The 21,843-nt window shown below is 43.6% G+C and overlaps 1 protein-coding gene across 3 annotated transcripts; it reads right to left on the reverse strand.

Annotated features, from left to right (window-relative positions):
- Positions 1-2,205: 2,205 nt before the first annotated feature.
- Positions 2,206-21,340, reverse strand: LOC109521352 (oxysterol-binding protein-related protein 1-like). 3 transcript variants are annotated; one of them, XM_019879181.1, is made up of 28 exons: positions 21,239-21,340; positions 20,963-21,125; positions 20,803-20,888; positions 20,406-20,480; positions 19,761-19,872; positions 19,580-19,665; positions 18,295-18,439; positions 18,149-18,216; positions 17,686-17,730; positions 17,390-17,463; positions 17,121-17,184; positions 16,840-16,941; positions 16,620-16,748; positions 16,460-16,538; positions 16,276-16,382; positions 11,813-11,981; positions 9,965-10,148; positions 8,496-8,571; positions 7,068-7,202; positions 6,046-6,143; positions 5,781-5,963; positions 5,605-5,712; positions 5,422-5,511; positions 4,294-4,420; positions 4,064-4,180; positions 3,857-3,980; positions 3,223-3,313; positions 2,206-3,017 (listed from the first exon to the last, which is right to left on the reverse strand). In XM_019879181.1, the coding sequence occupies exons 2-28, from the start codon at positions 21,075-21,077 to the stop codon at positions 2,915-2,917; spliced, it is 2,892 nt and encodes a 963-aa protein (XP_019734740.1). In that variant the 5' UTR covers positions 21,078-21,125; positions 21,239-21,340; the 3' UTR covers positions 2,206-2,914. The 3 variants fall into 3 exon arrangements, with proteins under 3 accessions (XP_019734740.1, XP_019734742.1, XP_019734741.1); XM_019879183.1 differs by lacking the exons at positions 20,406-20,480; positions 20,803-20,888; positions 20,963-21,125; positions 21,239-21,340 and having other exon boundaries at positions 18,149-18,211; positions 19,761-19,769; XM_019879182.1 differs by lacking the exons at positions 19,761-19,872; positions 20,406-20,480; positions 20,803-20,888; positions 20,963-21,125; positions 21,239-21,340 and having other exon boundaries at positions 18,149-18,211; positions 19,576-19,658.
- Positions 21,341-21,843: the final 503 nt, after the last annotated feature.

The following is a 21,843-nucleotide window of genomic DNA, read 5'->3' on the forward strand; positions in this document are numbered from 1 at the left end:
TTTGATACATGGTCGTTTTTTTTTTTTTTGCTAAAAACGCCTTACTCTTCATGATCATTTTTTCCGGCTAAAAACGCCTTACTATACATGGTCATTTTTTTTAGCTAAACGCCTTTCTTTCCATGGTTGTTTTTTTGGGCTGCAAAAAACACCTGACTATACAGGGTCGTTTTTTTGACTGTAAAAACACCTTACTATACATGGTCATTTTTTTGTTGTGAAAAATGCCTTGATACTTTAAAAAAAATTTTAACAAAACATTTCAACAAATGGTCTTATATAGGGACAATGTAAAGTGCTCATGACCTGCCTGGTAGTCGAATGTTTAGTGCGTCGGTGTCGAGGTGCAGGGTTCGAATCCAACTCCATCCTTCCTCTGTGTTCTCAAAAATGTGTGTGGCCATGCATTTTCTGATCCATTTTCCGCCCAACTATTCGGGCTCATACTCACACCTACGTGTTTATTGATCAGTCGAATGGTTAGTGCATCGACGTTGCACTGCGGAGGAGCAGGGTTCGATTCCCTCTCCAGCCTTCCTGTGTGTTCTCAAAAACATGCATGGCTGTCCATTTTCTGATCCTCCTCCCCGTGCAACTATTCGCGCTCACAGTCACACCAAGGAATAATATGGAGCATTCATTTGCTGCCTGGTAGTCGAATGGTTTGTGCATTGGCGTTGCACTGCGGAGGTGCAGGATTCGATTGTGCTCTCCCCTGCGCCTCTGGTCTGCGCAGGTTTCCAAAAACGTGTGGCCACCATTTTCTTATCCTCTTCGTGCTCACACTGACACCTAGGGACAATGGAGGGCAGTGTTCCCACTCTTCCACTTTATTTTTATTTATGGACTTTTTCGGGACTTTTGAGGGCTAATTTAGCCATTTTTAAAGGACTTTCTCTCCATTCATCAGGGGATTCACGGTGGATTTAATGAACAGAAAGGCACATATCACTGAGCTGGTGTTCAAATCATTGCTGCCAAAGCAAGGGCACATCTTTATTTTTTGGGGCAATCAGCTAACCCTTTATTTGACATACTGGATGTCAAATTGACCCGAAATGACCCGGAGTGATCACGTGATTATCATCGGAACTGATCGGAGACGGCGGGAAAAGCAGAGCGGGAACCAGGAAGGCATGTTGCCCGACAGCGGGTTTGAGGTTCAGGGTGCCAGGTGCATTTTCTGACAAAACTATTAATTGAAAGGGTGGGGAAAATGACATACACAAATGAAATGAACACCACAGGTTAATTTTTAATGATTTTTATTGATTTTAGAAGCTTTCCCTGAAAATTAAGCACAATTTAAAACAGAATTTTACAACTTTTTAATGGATTTTTATGAACTTTCAGGACCCGTGTGAAGGCTGTCACTATTCAATTTTTTATTTAAAGCACGTAAAACCAAGAGCTTTCTGTTATAGTTGAGCTTTTATTGAACAAGTAAAAGATTCATAAAGAGCAGCTACTCACATAATGAGGGTTGTGGAGGTGGTTGTATAGTGAGTGATTCACATGCGCTTACCGGACGCACACATTAAAATATTGCTAGAATATACATTTGTATATTGTACTTTACTGAAACCCTTTCACAGTAAGAGGGCAGCTTATTGTGCCGTTGTAAAAAAACAAATCAAAAAACAATCCTCAGTACATGTTCCTGTTGTGTTTTTAACCAGTTAAATTTGTCACTGTGACAAACAAAGTGTCTGAAGCAGGGGTGCCCAACCAGATTGCATTTGACCGGTAGCCCACGGAGGGGAGAAAAAAAAAAAAAAAAAGATTTGGGTGTCTGTGTGTGTTTTATTACATTTTGGCTTTTTTAACCTTCTCAGTTTCACTTTACAAAAAAATATTTTAAAAATAAAATCGGGCAACAACTGTGGCGCACGATCTGCATCCGCGTAAGTCGTTAGCAGTCAGCAGTCTTGAATTGCAGCTTGTGATCAGAGCTGTTGAGATATAGATTTTTATTTTTCTCATTCAAAGTTTGTTTCATCGACAATTCAATGATGGCACTGGCAAAAAATGGGAATCAGGAGTGCCAGGACAAGCATTTTTAAAACGGTACCCGTGCGTACGATAGCTTCTACACTTAAGATACTGCAAAACTGCATCCCAATGTTCAGGCAATTATTTCCTTTCCACAAACTCTTGCATCAACTTTATTTTTTCCGTTTTGTTCATGTTAGGGGCCATTATGGCTGTTCATGTGCGGTAACGGGTCAATCGCAGGACGGTTGGTTGCATGCAAAGCAAATCTTCGGTCGAAAACGGTTGAGCACCCCTGGCCTAGAGTATATTTGAAAACTCAAAATCTACACACAATAAAACTCAGCAGTCCAACCACACAGCGAATTAGTTGGTTTTCCATAAATCAAAGGACATTGAATGAAACCCTCATTCGGAAAATTGACTGAGTCTCCGAACTGCCCTGACCCACCCACCCATCAAGTGTGAGATTGTGACATCACAAGTGGGATTCTCCAATCACTGATTTTCCAACACGTTAGAAAACGCTTAGTGAGCAACACTGATCAGCTGCTTGCTTTATTGCAACACCCTAGCTCCACCCACAATCATCACTTTTCACAAAAGCCTTCGCCTGTATTTGCGTGAGACAGAAGTGCCACCCCCCAACCATTTATTGTCATTCTTTAACCGAGCATATTTTGACCAACGAATGTCAGAGTCCTTTTATTAAGACACCCGGAAACTAACGAATTGCATAAGTCTCTTAATTACATCAAAATGCATTTTTATTTATTTTTTTGTGCTCTATTGTTCACACTGGACCTAACGTGCCTGAATTTAAGAATCTATTCAACTTGGTGATCATCTACCGGCAGCGCCACAACAAAATCAACATGTACATTTCAAGGAAGTCCCAAGGGAACCTTCGCGTTTCCTGGTCCTAGTAGATGTCGGGGAGCTGCGTGAACTTTCTGTCCCAGTAACCTTTCGTGTACAGCCAGCCTTGCGCTTTGTTGTGCGGGTTGGCTCCTTGTTGAAACCACCTGTGGACATTCAACAACAACAATGAAGGATCAAGACTCCCATTTGCAGGAGAGCAGAGCAACGCAAACGGCAGCAAGAAGTCAACAAGGTGAATACTGCTGCCCCCCCGTGCAGCTCTCCTTCACAGGGCCACGGAAGATCCGGCCGTAACCGGACACAAAGTTATGACAATTTTGAGCGCACGCACATGCAGGAGCTAATTACCTGGTTTTCCAGTCGTCTGTGGATTTGCCGCGATTCTTCCGGGCTGTCCTCTGTTTTTCCTCCAGTCGCTTCTTCTCTGCACTCGCTAAATCTACCAAACGAGTACACACACACACACACACACAGTACATAAAATTGATACTTCTAAAATATACACACTTGAGTTTGATTGTGTGGGGGGAAAAAAGGGCACCGGAACAATAACTTAATCACCAGAGCTGAACAAAAGCATTTTCGTTGTTTAGCGTGCTGCTATGGGTCGAACTACGAACGTGGGTGGGTTGTGTTAAAAAAAACAAACAAAAAAAAAAAGTATACTCGAAATAGTTTTAGTCCTCAAAAGATGGTTGGCCAAGTTTACCTCACACTTGACCTCTAAAGCGTCTTGGTCAGTTCAGAAGTGCACTCCAGATGTTTACATATCACTGAAAATTGAAGCAATAAAGCCGCCCATTTGTTAGCATTACAGGTATTGTTGTAATGTGTTTTCGGACTTTCTGATTTTGATGCCACATTTGTTTGACAGAATTTTGTCAAAAGCTTAACCTGGAAGACCAAACCATTTATGTATAATAAATCTGATCGTGTTTACTAGAATACAGATGAAATTTATGGATGTCCGATCAAGTCATACCGATGTCTCCGTTCTCCATAGCGCGGATGTCAGGTCGAAGACGACTGTCCGTGGAGGGCAGAAGTCCCTCCATCTTCTGGTCCAACTCATTCAGCTGCATGGCGAATGTGGAGAAGGCGTAAAACTGCAAAATGGAGAATGCGGAGACGTGAAAGAGACAAGACGACGACGCGAGCCCCTCGTTTTTCATTTTTCAAGCTGGCTGACCTTGGCCGAGTCATTGGGACGAGGCGTTATCTTCCAGATAAGCTCGCTTCCCGGGATCACCTGCACTGTCTCGGCGTCAGGCGGCGGCATCTCCTCGGGCTCTTCATCTACGCTGTTCTGAGGTCAGACGACACACACACACACACACAGGTAATCAGCCCCCAATGACTAAACAGAGAGCCAAACACAGCTGGTGGCGAGGAATAAAAAAAAAAAAAGAAGACCCTCACCCTTTTGCAAGCCTTTTTCTCTTCTGAACTCCTTTTGTCAGAGTTTTTGTTGGCGTCGAAGGTTGCTGGGTCCACCGTGTATAAGCACTCGGTCCATTTGCCGTAGATGGCACAGAGCTTCCTCTTGCTGCAAACATAAGATCTTCAATATAGTATTTGTCACCTGCAAAATGGAGACCGTATTTTCCGCACTATAAGGTAACAGTGCACCATCTAATTTGATATGATCGCCTTATATACGGATCAATATTCAGATTTCTTGGACATAGTATTTTAAATGTTCTGTAAAGCGCTTTGTTACAGCTGCAGCGGTTGTGAAAGGTCGATAGAAAGAAAGCTGTATTGTACTGTATTGTATTTCCTTTAGCATAGCTCCATCTAGTGGATGCATAACGCAACCGCAGCCACTATTGTAGCTTCTACCTTATTCGCCCTATATATGAAAACAGTTTTAAACTAAGCCATTCATTGAAGGTACATCTGATACTCCGAAGCGCCTTATAGTGCGGAAAATACGGTAAATGGAACAGAGCTGTTTGAAACAGGGTTTGACACAAACGCTTAAGAATGTGTTGATATAGAAAGCAATAATTTATTATTTCGTACACATTTTCCGACAATAAACACACTTGATCTCTGCTTAGGGATTTTCAAGCAAGTTAAGCGATGCTGTCTTACATTTTACCACAAATTAGTTTTCCATTTCCAACTTATCCACGTCCTGGTATGGTCCAACTAGCGATTCTAGGCGGGTCCACAGGCAGGATTTTTGACACTATACATTAATTTCCATCCACTATGGGTGCCAAACTCGGATATCAACAGATGGGTTGCAGTAGGAAGAGGATTTGGTTATCAAAACGGACTTGGTCGCAGTATCATGTTGCCACCAATAGAGGGTGCTAATAGACGTGAAAAGGTCATGGCTGCTTTCAGTACAGTGGAATGACTGTTTATCTGGAAGTCTGTGTGAATTATGTACATGCTGATGACGAAGCCTTGAGACAAAAATTTGACATGTATAATTGTGAAAAGTGACAACATTATAGTATTTGTTTCGCGTATAACGGACAAAAACAAAAGATACAACTAATTTCCTTGGCAGCAGTAAGAGGAATCAGATGCTACCTTTTATCGAGAATGTATCCCTCCACTTTGTGGAGCTCCTTCCCAAAGAGGCCGCAAGGTTTGAAAGTCATGCAGCAGCGCTCGCCGGTCCTGTCACAATTATATTATTGGTCACATCTCCTCTGTTGTTGTGTGAGCGTTTGCCTTCATGCGCACACAAAGCACGAGAGGAGCTGCCGTTACTTGTGATTGACGACCTCCACGCTGCCGTACTGCTCGATCCAAAGCTGACCGACGATGATGTTATGGACGCAGCAGGTGGGGTTTGTCCAGGTGTAGGCTTCATTAAATCTTTGGAGGAAGACAGAGAGAAATTAGGAGGAGGACGCGACAAAGCTCATGTGCAGCTTGACACTCGCTTGGGAAGTTCCAGTGTGATGACTCCTTTGGGCTCTGCTTCGATGCTCTTGCCCCAAAACTTGATTTTGGGGTAGATTGAGCCATGGAAGACGAAATCCTCCTTGAGGCCCTCGGCGTGAAAGGCACTGACGGGAGGATGATGGCTCACCTGCTCGGAAACCCACCTGAAGCCCAAATCATCTCTGGAGAAGAGTGAAACAAAGAGTGTTTTAATCTGTGTAGGACATGGGCGCATTCATCGAGCTACAGAGCGCGGCATCTGACCTGATGAGCTCATAGGTCTCGCCCAGTAGCGGGTTGAAGGGCTTGCCAGTCCTCTCCCACTGTGATGCCACAGCGGACACCGCAAACGCTGCGATGCACTGCAAACGGACAACGACATTGCAGATTGACAGCGCCACAATGCACACGATTGGCAACAAAAAGAACATTAGCAGCTATTTGAACGTTGTTTTTATGTCATACATAACTGTAAATTGAGCCATTAACTCATTCAGTACCAGCCAATTCTGGACCAAGTCTGAAAAGACGTTTAAAAACGTCTTTGGGAGTGAATGAGTTAAAGAACCCGGCCTACAAGTGACGTCCTATACAATCTCTTGCGGGAGCTGGTCGAAACTTGTGTAACAGTGGAGCTAATTCACCCTCTCCGCCCGTGGCGTGATCAGCATGGTAGGCCGAAAATCCAGAGCCACATGTCGAAGGGTAAGCGGCAGTGCAGATTAGCATTTGCTAGGAGTGTTAGCATCTGATAAGGGGCACCTTGTTGATTGCTCGACCAAGTTGCGGACGCAGCGGAGGTGGACATTTGTGTATGGTGACATGTCCAAGTGCCACATACACTACACACAATGTGAAAATGTTTACATATGCTAATTGTTTTTTCCTCGACAGTCTGAGCTCCTGCAAAGAGTCACTATTCACATGAGACACCGACAGTCAAACGGCCTAATTTCAACAAGACAACATGGCTGTGGAAAGTGTTTGGAACTTTACTAGTTCAGAGTCATAAATAAATGACAAATGGACTGCTTTTAATGGTACTCAAATTAGGATTCAGTGTCTTGCTCAAGGAATGGACCCCGCAACCTTCAGCTTGGGAGACAACCACTCTACCACTGAGCCATTCTTACTACGTACAATAAGGTCATCTGACAAAAGGTTCCAGTGTTACCAACTAATCTGTGTATTTTTATTTGCAGCACAAATAAGTATCTACTATTAAATTTTGTACACCACCACTTCAAACTTCTATCCCATCGCTGACTGAGGAGCGTGAATGTTACCTTCATCCGTTCGACAGAGTCGGCAGTGGCGTTGGCCCGGTGGATGAGGTAGGTGTGCTCCATATATTCGGTAATCCGCTGCAGGAAGCTCAGAGGCTCGTTTAATATTACCGGCATGGCAATCTTGGACAGCTCCTGAAGAGACGACATGAATATGCTAAAGCATGTTAAAGGAGCCATACTGCTTTTGGTGTTTTGACAATGATTGTTACTGTACACCAAGTACAGTGAGTGGTGGTTGTGTACACTGTAGGTTGAAATCATGCCGTTTGCCTTTCATGGGCCAAGTTAAGTAGACATACTGTATTGGCCTGAATATAAGATTGCCCTGATTAAAAGACGACGGTATAATTACAGTACATCTGAAACAAATGATAATATATTTGAGAGAAAAAGCATGTTATTTTGCCTCATTTAAATCTTAGTATCTGAACATTTAAATATGTAAACTAAAGTGCATTCGCATTCGTAAATGAATGGCTTCTTGTTTTTGAAATGTAAATGACATCATAACTTCGCCTCAGCTGCCGGTTAACCTGGCCGATCTTCGACCCACTTTTCTCCAGATTGTCGCTACGTTTCTCCATTTTCTGTTATCTCTTCTATTATTTTCTTCTCTTTCCTTTCTGACAGCTATTTTTTATTTTTCTTCTTCATGCTACCGCTATTTTTATTTTTATTCTTCGTGACAGGTGTTCACTTTGGCCTGGGAATCAAGTTCAGCATTCGCTTAAATGACATCTGGCGCCATCTAGTGTCGTGAATGGGTATAATGTCTCGACCCCAAAAACAAGACGACCCCCACTTTTTCAGTCTTATTTCAATGCAAAAAAAAAAAAAAAAAAAAACGTCTTATATTCGGGCCAATACGGTAATTCATCCAAGGCCTCTGTGAGGTCCGAAGCACTTTGGCATTATAGCATCAAAAGGGGACAGACATCTTTCTAATTGCTTGTGTGCAAATAGTTGGGAAGAATAGCTTGCCCACCCAGGTGTAAAGTAAAACCAACTTTTTTTGTTATGCACCTGTCTGAAAATGTGTCTGCGAGCCAGTCTTTTTGAATTGTGACGTCTCCTTTTTATTAGCCAGCCGTGGCTTTGTGCAAGCGCCATTCATTTAATTTAATAAAGTCTCACAAAGGGGACTCTGAGTCCCCAGAAGTCTTTCGTAACCTCACAAAAAGTCACTAGGTTTGTTGCTTGCCATGTACAGCTGAAAAGTCCTTGAGTCATTGCTAATGAAAGCCATCCTCAACACTCGCATGAGTCAAAACAAGTCGACTGTAATTATGTCGACTTGATACAAAAAAAAAGTACAAATAAAGTCAAAAGTTGAGTTCTATTTTCCTCCATTGAGCAATCTCAAGTCTGCAATAATTTACCAAAAAAAAATAAAAATAAAAAAACAACACTTTTGTTTGTCCTCACCATTCCGATGCATTTTTTCAATATGCTCCAGATGCTAACATCATTTCGGGAGAACATTGGAGCCGGTAGAGATGTTCTGTGGAAAAGCAGTTTTGAAGAGGGAGAAACAATGTCAGCTCTAATTTTGCATCGGTGTACCGGACATTCACTGCAAAAGCTTTCTATATGCCACGTTGGCACAAGTCGATGTCCATTTCATCCTTCCTCGATCAGAGCGTATGAAATCATTCTTTGCAACAATTCAGTAGAATCAGAAGAGTGCATTTTAAAGCCATTCGATGCAAGTTTCAACCATTTTAAAAGCTCCGTGCAAGATAACACGGCCGAGCGATGTCACCTGACACCCGCCAAGCTCGCAAATGAGCTGCTCCAGCCCGGCCACGGGTGTCATTCGAGATTTGTACAACTGTGCAATGTACATGTTGTGGTACACTTTTATATCTTCAAATTTTCATTTTCGGAGAACATATATGTGATTTGATCACCAGCAAGCGTGTTAAAACGGGCGCCGTTGTCTCTCTCTCTACCTGTCACAAGCGCGAGGCTGTTTTACAATTATTTGTGCAGCAGGCAGATGGTGTCTACCCAAATATACGCCATTATTTCTGTTAAATAAACAAGACAGAAAGAGGCTGGGTGGCGAGGGAGCATCTGTGCTTGTCGGAACAGAGCAGTGATGCAAGATGGAGCCGCTTCTGCCCCACTTTGTCTCCTGCCTCTACCTTCAATATAGGACATTCGTCTTTTACGGTACCGTTAGTCCACATATGATTAGAATCGTCCCGCCGGCTTCGTGTTTGCTCCCCCCAATGAAACGATGACAAATGTTTTTGGCAGCATTACCATGTTAATGTGTCTAAAAAGTTATTCAGGATAAAAATAAATATCATGACTTGTACTAATGGGGTACTCTAAGGTTGAATAAAACTAGCTTTGTGTAAGCGATGAGTCGATAGTGATTTGTTTGGTGATGCTACTATCGATTTAATTAACAGTCTCTTTCAGAGCTAGTCAGCTACTGCCGCATCTTCCGTGCCAGAACCAGCTAAATTATTCAAGGATCACTTGTTGGATCAGGCAAGAGAAGCCAAGTTGGAATGAGCCTGGACGGAAATGAAACATTGCCCCCTTCGTTCAGTAACAAAGCACCCGGGGGCCTTGTGCACGAATGGGCAGGGAGAGTCGGATCGGGGAGGAAAAGCAAAGCAGGTTGGTTATTCTCTGCGGATCAGACGCTCTCAAAAACACACCTGCTGGCAAAAGCACAACTGAACACCAAGATCGTATCCTGTAATTCAGTCTTTCGTGCTCATTGGACTTGCAGGCTATTATTTCACTTGAAGATTGTAAGCGCACACTTGCAACCAAAAAACAAAACAAATTTAAAAACAGACACGCAGAGACATCTCTTGAGACGAGGCCGCATCTCCAACTGTCATCCCTTGGCAAATAACTGGAGAAGGTCACACCTGTGCTTCTTGGCGTCATTATTCCGGTTACCATGGTCACCCTCCCCTGACATTCCGGCGGCCCCCCCGAGCGGGCTGGGATGGCGGCGGCTGCTGAGAAGGGGGTCGTCTCTCCCCTCGTCCTCTTCACAGGAGTAGCTGGCCACCGAGAGAAAGCCGCTCACCGACAGCTCCGACTCGGACTCTGCGGGGCGGACGATGACGGCCTCGTCACAAAGAAGCTACTCCATTTGCGCTCCAACTCCCCCTCCCGCCTCCCCACCTGGGTGTTGTGTTCCAATGAGGAGCCATGTCGAGGCTTCACCCCGCCTGCGACACTGCTCGCTTGGCACTCCCTGAGCCGCAAATCGTCAATCAGACGATTGTGTAGGTGAGCTCATTCATTACAATTTTCCGCCACGTTGTGGGATTACGTTATTACATGTTGGGCACTTCAACTAGGGCACAAAAAATACACGATTGTGATTTTGCACGCCGTTACGCTCAGCAGAAATGCCAAAGAAATGCTGAGCTTGGTGTCTCGCATGGCCCCAGCGTGTGTGTGGTCAGTGCTCAGAGCGCCCCATGAATAATGCAGACATCCCTGAGGGAGGCGTCTGCTCGTGAACAAATATCTTTGTGGGGGGCTTCTGGGATGAGGGGTGTTAGTAGATAGGCCATATTTATTCTAGCAAGTCTGCACGAGACAAGCAAACTTTGAATACATTAGTGGGGAAAAATAAAAATATAAAAATAATCGCTCAAACTTGCACAAAAGAGAAAAGGGGCTTTGCCATATTGAAAGAAGCAGCACCACGGGGACGATACTTCATAGTGTGACATTGGAAGGGTAATGCTAGAGCGAAGCTCAACAGAATGGCCAAGTCCAGTCACTCGTGAACAGGAAGCAAACTCGGAACCAAAGCGCCGAAGGCCCTCAATGAATTGGTTTCATCAACCAAAGGTTTTGGTGTGGAAAAACAAAAGAACCCTTCAGAGACCGCTGACGTCAAAAACGCGTGGACCCAAAACTCCGGTCAAAATTAAGGGTATTGGAGAGTCTGGGCAATGAAGTGGGAGCTGTTGCTGATGAACTGATCATTTGAATCACGGGTGGTGGCAAAGAAAAACAATTAAAACATGCATGAGTGACCCTCGAGTACCGATTTGGACACCCCTGATGTCGAAGATGGGACATTTGGCCGCAGCTACCTCCCTCATCTTTGATCTTTCGGTGAAGTGGCTTTTTACTTTTGACGCAGAACATTGGCAATTTAAAGTGACGCAGCGAGCAGTGAAGTACAAGCCCTCGGGAATCTTCGCAAAAGATGGAGAATATCAGAGAGTCTGGGGGGGCGGGAGGCATCATTCAAAATTTGTGCCAATCATAGGCAAGTATAAGTCTCTAGAAATCAAAGAAAATCTCTGAGAAGTCCATCTTCCACAAGGACCACTGGAAATGACCAAAATTGCGCTAAAATGGCTGCTTTTAACCAAAATGTTTCTCTTCCTGTGTGAATTCTTGAAACTGCTTTGTGGCTCAACTCATGCTTGACGTGCCGAACACATAAAACAGGATTTTTTTCATGTCTTTTTTTTTTTTTTTTTTTTTTAAGCAATTCCAGGTAACGCGACCGAGTGGGTTCTCGGGCGTGGGACCCCAATCAACTGTCATTTTTCAGTGGGACAGACATCTGCAAAATGTGTCCTGAAACCTCCCGAAAAATGGCAATTTATTGGGCCCAATGAAATTTCAGACTTTTCAAAAGCCAAATCACTCATCGCGTTTTGCCATGCGTTACATATTGGCAACTTTATTTAAAGTGTTTTGCTTCTTGACGAGGGGGTGTTCCGCCCGAGTCTGCTGACCTGACACGGCATCGTAGAAATCATCTTCGGCGAGGGTGCAGAGGGTGGGCGACCTCCTGCTCTTGCTCAGCGACTGCTTGAGCTCGTGGTGCTCTGTGGCGATCGTCTGCAGCGCCTCGGTCAGAGCTCTGCTCCTCTCTTGCTCCTGCTCTAACTTCAGGCTCCACACCTGCACAAAGGCAACAAACATTTCACTATAACGGTAACAGCAGATTTGTTTATTATTTTTTTAAATGCAGCACTGATATGCCAAAATGTGTTTTGATCAAAGTCAGCAAAGCCGGAATGCGCGTACCCCGCTTTAGAGATCATTTGGCAAAAGTCACTGCTGTTTTGAGTGGCACGAGTGCCTCACGGTTCTGCATTGTTGTGACCGTGCCATTAGATCCCAGTTCCTCCGATCAACACCCACGGCGGGATTGAGTGTCCCTTCGTTGCAACCTGAACCACGCCTCTGAGAGATACAGCAGATCAGTGTTTCCTATCGTCATGTGCTATCCGGCGCTATCCAGTAATCATCATACAGCCAAAATAGCTGCTTTAACTGGAGTTTAAGAAAAAACAAAACTGAAATTCCCATCCCTTTATTCAAAACATTCATTCAATTTAAATTATGATTCAGTTACTGATTTGGTCCATACCATGTCAGAAAATGGGAAAAAATGTTGATCAATTGTTTTCTTTTGGTTCAGCACAAATTTGTTTTTTTTTTTTGAGGACGAAAAAATTTTGATATTTACTGATGAGAAGCTGAGATTCCATGCATTTGGACAAAAAAAAAAAAAATCTGAAATCCATTCATCAATTATCATAAACAATTAGCAATTAATTTGCTCATTGATGAGTTGTCGATTGTTGGAGTGATTCTTGGAGCTGCGCCTGTATACTAAAGTGAATACAGACTGACAGACAGGCATGCAAATCTTTTGAATTTTGCAAATGTCGAAAAATATCAGTCCCTGCGCACTACAATTTGAAAAATGAGCATTGTTAAGTCAGTCCACATGGCACTGGGGTAAAAAATGTTGGAGTTAGCGTCCTTATCAAGGCTGAGGAAACATGCCCATTCCTAACTGAGTGTAGCAGAGAAAGACATGATGGTTAAAGCAATACAAATAGCGACCGACGTGTTCAGTGATTCGATTGATCTGTTTTGCGTTTTATCTTTCTGACTGAAGGAGAGCGTCGCAAACATCCATTGAAGCCTCTTCCTTCGCCACACACACCAGCTGACAGGTATGAAAATGATCAAAATGAAATCTGACTGTTTGGCTAATGAGCCAGCAGAACCACTTCCTCACTTGTGGCATAAATGTGCTTTCTCACAATTTGCTTTTTCTCTTTCAACGAGGGTCTCGCGGCGATGTAAGAAATGCCTGCTGGCAAACAGTTGCAGGTTCTTGGCTCCAGAGCCGTCCAGGAAACGGACTTTGTTGTGCAACAATTTGTGCCAGCTCCTTCACCCTCGCCGCATCCTCCCGTCTATTTTAAGCTCCGTTCATGCCGCGTGCCAATGGGATAATTGGGAGGGATGCTCGGCCCTGGCAAACCCTGCTCAAGGTAGAGCCGAGAGCCGTTCTAAAAATGTGCTGATGGAGAATACTTCAAAAGGGCAAATCTGTGACTGGTCCAAATGTGTGCAGCCGATCAGTGTGTGAGCATTTACATGCATGCGCATTCTTAAAGGCCAAAGTGAAACATCTCCTTTCGAGGCCTCAAAGGAGTAAATTAGTGGTGAGGCCGGCAGATGTTTTTTTTTCTCCAGGGTTCGGTTGGAGGTGTTTAATGAGAGGTCAGGCTTGGGGTCGCTATGATCTCCTGGGGTGTGAAGGCCGATTTCTGTCATCGTCCTAGCAGTGTGCCGAAAGAAAAGAATGACCTGCTGCACGTCTCCTGCCTTTGATACGAGAGTAGCTTTGACAGATGAGCTGAGTGAGTTCATGCTGGATACCACAAGCTTTTGGAATGGAATCCAACTGCTTTGAACAGGAAGGCACAACATTAAATCTCACATTTTTGGGAGCTACAGCATGCCAAATTTTGACTTTTTGGTGCAAAAAGGCCATGCCCCTTTTTTGCAGAAAACGTCAAAATTCCCCAACCCCTGCGCCGATCGACCAAAAATATGAGATTTTGTGTTGTCCCATCAATATATCAACAAGTACACCAAGTTTGATTAAAATCTAAAAGTTCAAATTTTCAGATGGGGGTGGGTGGGGGATTTGGCATGCAACTTATTGTGATAAACAACCACAATCAGTTTGGATGTTAAAAAAATTGGTAGGTTTTGTCGCCTATTTTTGAAACATTTGGTATGATGATTTTGTGGGAATGTTCTCGGGAAGACCCTCTTCTGTTCCCAGTACACAAAGCAAAAGGGATGCCAGAAAAAGTTTGGGTGAGGAAAAGCCCGTCAAAACACATTGCCTAAGAACTAACAACAGAGATTCCCAGACGTACTGCACAATATTATTTATTATATTTCTTAAACTGTCTGCATGAGTGGCAGCATTGAGCCTCTCTGTGATAAATGAAACGTTCTCTCACTTATTGTCTACTTGCAGCCAACCTTGCGCCAGCCATCTTTAGATAACGTCCCCCCCTTGAGCCTGCACACTAGAACAAGCACAGATTTACAGGTCTAGTTCGACAGTCGCTGCCCAAATGGGTCAGACAATGCGTACGCTGCTTCGGGGGTAACATCACATTCCCTGTGAAGCTCTCGGAGGAATTTGGCGTGCTTCTCTATTAAATATTTGCCGAGACCCTTTAGTACAACTGCAGCAGCGAGCGAGAGGAGGATGTTATGTGGGTTAATGGGCTGGTGGAATTAGTATTAATGCCATATAATACAGCCAATCTCAGCACTATTGAAAATATAATCCACTTAATATATAAAGTAGCAACAGCTTAGCACAGGAAAAAAAAAAGATGGTGAGGTCATTTTTACACACTACAGTTGATAGTGATTAATTCAGCATGCATTGTTATGCCGTTTTTTCCCCACCCCGCACTTCATGCTCTGTAAAATTCCTGTGATAACAGAGCCAGCTCAGCCCACTGACAGGAGAGCAGCTGATGGCAAATCATGCAATGATGATGAGCACAGGCAACGTACATGTGCTTGTGTAAACAAAACACGCAAGTTTAGTCATACAATGCCCGAAGTTTACTTTACATGAAAACCAAGTTTTGTTTTTTTTAAGTCTTTCGTACAGTTTAATCTGCACAGAAACGCGCTTCTCTGTGTTCTGCTGCTGAATCTATCAAAGGCTTGTTTTCATTAAAAAGAGGAGACGGGCAGTGCGGCAGTCATTGGCACTTCGAAACACGCTCATTTTCACGTTCTGAATTAAGTACATTAAGCCAGAAGGAAGATGTAGCTCGAGGTTTTGTGGGAAGAATAAAATCTACAGTGTTCTACCTGGATGAGAAAGCCGTCCTCGTGTCCCCTCTTACTTCGCTTTTACACATAAAAGCAAGCCTGCCAGCGTGTGATCAAGCGCGCTCGCCTGGAACTGAACTGGCCAATATGCACGCGCGTGCGCACTCGCACACACAAACCTCCGCTTCCTCCCTCACCGACCCCCTGGAGTATATATGTAAATGTGCGCTGATCTGCAAAGCTAATGCAGACCTAAGCACAAAAGGGGATCTTTCACCACTGGATTACCACTCTGACCAAATGCTACAACCACCTGGGACAAGTGCCTGCAAAAAAACCTCGACCCTCACGAGTACACGAAGGAGCTTACCCACGAGAGTAGGGGCGCTCAAGGATCTTGTAACCATTCGGTATCTTTCCAGAGACCAATAAAAACACAAGGCTCAATCAGTGTACATCACATACAAAAACATTGATGGGGAAAAAAAAAACATTTATACATCTCAAACTAATTTCAGCTCATACGAAGTGCAACACACTCTGATAATCAGGCCTAACTTGAGCATTTTTTTCCCTACTGATGATCGAAGTCAGCAAATACCCAATTATCGGATGTTTCTGAAAGATTGCGCTTCGTTGATTATACAGTCTTTTTTCCTCTTCCCAATCTGCTTGGAAAAACGTTTGTAGTGGACAATCCCAAACGTTTCAACTGTCCAATATTTACCCTGCCAAATCCTTGTGTGTGGTCAATGAAGTCCGGTCGTGCTATGAAAGGACAACCAATTAGGAAGCAACCTGAAGCTCATGTCTTTGCCGGACACAAATAAACAACCAAATGGTTATGTTGAGCGTCATTCATTCACCACTAAGACACAACTAGGACTGAAACATTTTCTTCTTTGCATTTTCCGGCAGTCTCGATGCCCCGTGGCGCCATGCTGCCTCTAACAGGTCAGTCCTGGTACTACAACATACGTCTGTTTTTTTCCTCATCGTGTGTGGGGGGGCTGTGACATTTTAAAAATCGGTTAAAATGTTGAAGAAAAAAAAACCCACGGTGAAAATATGAAATTACCTCCTCTTGTTTGGACAACAGCTGAAGACACAGCTGAAGAGCAGCACAGGTTTCACTGGAGAGCTCACTGGTCTCTTTGGCTTTCAGGATAAGAGGTGCAGCCTGTGCTGGGGGGGATAAAAAAGTATATATAAAATGAAATCACCAAATAAGCTAATCCGGTAAAGTGACTTTTTGCCCTCACCACAGTTTTCCTCATTCTTCACCATTGAAAGAAAAATGGACACCTCACTCTCCAGTTTCTGCTGGCACGCACTGGCGGCCTGCAAGGCATCGGAGCCACGGAGCTGAGAACCGACGACACGCGTGACTCGTCGTCATCAGCCAATTAGTTTGAATCTGACCTGCAGAGCTTGCGTTACGTTGCTCGCCGCGACGCTGCTCTCACCGTCCGCGTCGTCCACGTTCTTCTGGTGGCGGCTGCCGTGTTGAGTGCTGTAAGAGGAGTGCGCCTCAAAGGCATCCAACCACCTCTGAGAGGAGAACGCCCAGGAGCATTTAAACACACGGCAAGTCTGTCATTGCATGCATATGAAGCAACACAGCAAAGGAGAAGCAGTTCACTTTTCGTGATGCCACAGAGTCCGTCTTTGAGGGCACTTTAAAACATAACGCAGAGTTGTCAGCGCACTTCAGCATGAAGAAGCAGTGATCCCATGGTTTGACCTGGAATTATAAAACTACACGTCATCACCCGGAAAACCCGACTGGGAAGCACACATGGGCAATTTATGTCAAGGACAGGCAAGACACAGATCTGTCAGACCCTAAAGTGATCGTACAGGAGCACACATGCACAAATGTTGTATCGACATGCCAGATGGGCTGCGACCTTCTCGCCATACCATGCAGTAAGCTTGTGCTAAAGATCTAGAGCCCTGTTTGTTCATGCCAGCTCCCGATTCAGCCCTAGAAAGAGAAGGAGGGTGCATTAGTTGTACATTTGACCTCCAAATGCAATCAGAGTTTCCTGTGCTCACATGGTGGCATGAAAAAATAAAAATCTAATCCTTCGACACTATTTATGCACACTCAACAAAGATGTTACAATTTGACATATGTGAACCCTGCATTAGGAAACCGCCGAGGGAAAACGTAAAATACAAAAACTCACTGTCTGGAGTACCAGGAAACTGTTCCGTCCTCAATTACCACCCAGTGGAGACGCCACCCGATAAAGCGTGAACTCTGTGGCAGGAAAATACTACATATAAGCAATAGAATAAACAGTCTGAACAAAACATTCTGATGTTATTTTCATGAAAATTATTCATTCAGAAAAGTGTACGTGAGTTTTAAATTTCTATAGGAAAAAAAAAAAAATCCATCCAGTAAATGTGATGAGGTCTGAAAAAGGACATTGCTCGTCCTATCGAGAATAAACAGCAACACACTTTGACATCTGGGTACCTTCCAAAGGGGGCCTTCAATCTTCTGCACTCTGCTGCTCACTTCCTTTTTTTTTTTTAGGAAACAAAAAAAAAAAAAAAGACAAATTTGTCAGACTCCCAAGCACACGTTATTTCCATTATTTTAAAGCTCGGTGAAGCCAGCATGCTGGATTTGTCTGAACGAGGGAGCAGGTGTCAGCCACAGAGACAGAGCGAGAATGACACAAAAGCACACAAATGGGGACAATCCCAACAAAGCTAGAGTTTGATGCCAAATTGTGTCATGCGCACTCTATCAACTATAAATGTGCTTTTCTGTATGCCTTGACAGCCATGTAAACTTGCAAAAGTCTACACCAAATTTTGGTGCTGCAACAGCATGCCATGCATATTACGCATGACGCAAGTGGCAAACATTTATTTTTAGTTCCAATTAGATCATGAAGTACCCCCAAAGAGACCAAATGATTCATTCCCCTCACCTTGTCCCGAAAGTCAAGTAGAATTTGTTTGAGCTCATGAGTGCGGACCAGGTCCAACGCTGTCTGCTCTGGAAGGCGGCATATGCACTCATTTGAACACAGGGGGATTGTGAAAATGTCAGTCGGGATGGATGTCGAGCGTGTACCTTGGTTGTTTTTGACAGTCTGGCTGGCACCGTTTTTGAGCAGTTTGATAATGCACTGCTTGTGCCCTCTGTAGGCAGCACAGTGTAAAGGCGTATTGCCCACCGAATCCTTGCAGTGCACATCCACGGCTTCTTTGCCACCGAGCTTAAAAAGGAGAACAGAAAGCGGAATACAGTTGAACACATCCCATCCATCGTGCATTTTGCGAGGCGTGTCCTGCTTCAATTTAACGATATATTTATTGCAACGGGCCAACAGTGGTGTGCTCTCAGTAGACGTTGAAGGAAACAAATACTTATTCAGCTACATGAGTGGGATAAAATATTAGAAACCCCTCTGCGTGATGCAGTATTCTACATCTACTGCACTGTCAAGAATACCTCAGTAAAATCACAGTAAATTATTGGCAGCGAGGGACGCCAGTAATTTATCGTTAGTTGACAATGCGCCTGCTGTAGCTCATTTTAACAGTGCGCTATATTTTGAATTACAGTACATTACCACAGGATAACAGTGGGTCGTCATTTTACAATTTGTCTGTTTTTTTTAACAGTGTGCTACTCTATTTTGGACTACAGGACAAGACAGTAGGATATCTGTGTTATGGTATTTTTATAGATTTTATAAAAATAATGATGGATCACATTTATTGACTTTCACAGTTTGGTGGCAACAAACTACGCATTAACCGCAACGACACGCGATTCAGATAGAGCGCCGTTTGAACAGCAGGGCCCGGACGAGCCGCTCTGCCTCCTGACCCTCGGCCGCTCCGTAGTTTGATGTCTTGTGTTTTTTTTTTTTTTTTTTTTTTACTTACAATTGTGTGCCTTCTTTAGCTAAAACCTTACAAACGTATCCAGCAACATGCCGGACACTTCTGAAAATCAGTAGCAGGTTAAAGTGTACCTCAGATGGCACATTTGAAGTATGAATGGGGATTGATGATAAATATCTGGTGTTTCCATCTTTGTGTCTGGACTGTCTTTTGTTCGCCAAAACAGTACCACAGGAAAGTTGTTTTTTTTTTTTCCAAATTTGGTTTTAAATAATGCGCCACTTGGAATAGTTAAATTTTTGCTAATTTTGGATTGTATCTTCTAAAATTTGGGATAATCTGAGTGACTGGGACTCCGTTCAGCTACTTCCATATATTTATATTTTTCTTCAACGATCCGAACATGCCTGTAAAGCTGGTATGCTAACCACACGCATCACCAGCATGATTATTAAAATAAACAACCCCTCAAAAAAAAAAAAAACATTCATGTGACAGACACTAACTATCTTTGACATAGCGGAGACATCCCCCTCTCTGGCGGCATCCAGCAGTCTCTCCTCGCGCCGCCTGGCCTCTCTTCTCTCGGCGGCTGAAGCACGCAAACAAAAAATATTTGACAGACGCAACAAGAGCACCAACAGTCAACTGTCTCTGGACAATCTCTTCTAAAGACAGTTTTTGTACCCTCGAGCATGGTTGTGATTTCATCATCCTCTGTGACGTCTTGAGGGATCTGCGCTGTTCCATTGATGACACTGGCCGACGCATCATAACGTAGCAGCGACAGAACAATCTCCTGAGGGGGATCAACAGCAAAGAGATCACATTTGAAGACTAACTCGCCCAAATAAAATTGTTGACACGATGCTGGCAATTGTAGAAGACCTCAGCGAATCGCCCAACAGCTCGGTTTGGGTATTGAATGAGCGCTGAGTTTACTGGAGCTTTCTTTGCGATGTTTGTACTTCAACAATATTAAAAGAAAAACAAGTGCATTTCACAGAGAGCTGAGGATCAACTCTGCTTGTTTATTCATTGGCTCTCTGTTGCAACACTTATTCGAGAAGAAGATGCTGACTCAATGGAAGACAAAAACTTCATGTGTAATAATTTGGCAAAATGTGTGCTTTTTGTATTTCTTTGTACATAAAATGTGATTATCTATGAATCAAAAAGTGAAAATCATAAAACTGCTGATAGGAAAGTAGTAATTGATAGTATAGGAGTTTCAGAGTGTGACATACTTTTTAAATCAAATGATCAGTCAGCAGGTTATTTTTAAGGTTAATATTTTAGGATCATAATTGCTTGGTTGTTTTTGTGGTTTACCTTTCTTCCAGTGCTGGCTGCTTTGTGGAGAGGCGTGTCGCCCAAGTCGTCCTGGATATTCACATCAGCACCTGCCTGCAATCAGTCGCGAGCTATTGAACAAATGTTTTGTTTTGTTTTTTAAATAAGGGACGGTCCACTTAGCCCGATGAAGAAAAAGCTTAACGTCAGTAAATGTGATCAAACTATGATCAACTTATCAAAATTCATATGCACATCTCTACTGAAGGCCATTTTCAACCTCTGAAAAAACACACAAGATCGTAGAGATGTTTTGTATTTTATGGGCATTTATTAAGCCTTTTCCTCTGCGTAGACGCTCACGAGAGAGAAAGAGCTTAACATCACTTATTGTCAGAAAAGTACAACGAATCTGCAACTATACTGTAAATCCCACTTTTAGCAGCTCATCTACGACGTCCCCGTTTCCATGGTAACACGCTAGGTGGAGTGGCGTCCATCCAGAGCTGCCTTGTGACTTTGCTGTGGAAAAAAAAACAAGCAAAAAAAAAAAACTTTTCGACACCGTTGGACGCATCACATTTCGTTTGCCTTACATCGACAGTTGATGTTGAGAGAAGAGATCTGGTCGACTCGCGACTTAAGAAGCCGCCGAACGCGAGAGGAACTGCCGTCTTTTGCCGACTCGAGGAGCAGCTGCTCGTCCTCCATCAGAGTGCTTGTGATATTACCGTCAATGCACAAAAGACAAAACGTCTCCTTCAAAAAAAAAAAAAGCGCACGCGCCCCAGTGACAATTTAGCACATGGCTGTTAGCGTGTCCACTGGAATTATGCATAATGACAATAACTGGTCAAATAGTGGAGACTTACATTCGAGTTCGGTGGGCTTTTATGCACCTTCAAAGAGTTAGCGTGCCGAGAGGAACACGTTTAGCTAAACTGTAGTGGCCCAATCAGCTGACAGCTGTGGGCAACAGTCACGTGACCATGCGCCTAGAAAGCGTGGACTCCAGGGCCGTAGCGAGGCGACTGGTGCCCCCCCCCCCCGCGCCGAAAATCCTCTGAAGCCTCAACATATGCAAATTAATTGCAAAATAATATTATGTCCAAATCACTCATTGTGAACTTTAATGTGAACGCATGATTTTATCCATCAGCATAAATCATCCAAATACTAAAAACATGAAAATATGGCAAGTTAAGCAAGCACTATACTTCCTACACATATTTGAAACATGGAAAGATTGGAATTAAGATACTTGAGATGAGCCCATAGTAGAAGTACGGGTCATTGGACATATGCACAGAAGGATTTGCGACATTATATTTTGAACAGGCTGATTACCGTATTGGCCCGAATATAAGACGGTGTTTTTTGCATTGAAATAAGACTGAAAAAGTGGGGGTCGTCTTATATTCGCGGTCTAGACATTATACCCATTCACGACGCTAGATGGCGCCAGATATCTGCTGAA

This window comes from Hippocampus comes, unplaced genomic scaffold (genome assembly GCF_001891065.2).
Source record: "Hippocampus comes isolate QL1 unplaced genomic scaffold, H_comes_QL1_v1.1 scaffold85, whole genome shotgun sequence".
In the NCBI taxonomy this organism is placed as follows: Eukaryota; Metazoa; Chordata; class Actinopteri; order Syngnathiformes; family Syngnathidae; genus Hippocampus; species Hippocampus comes.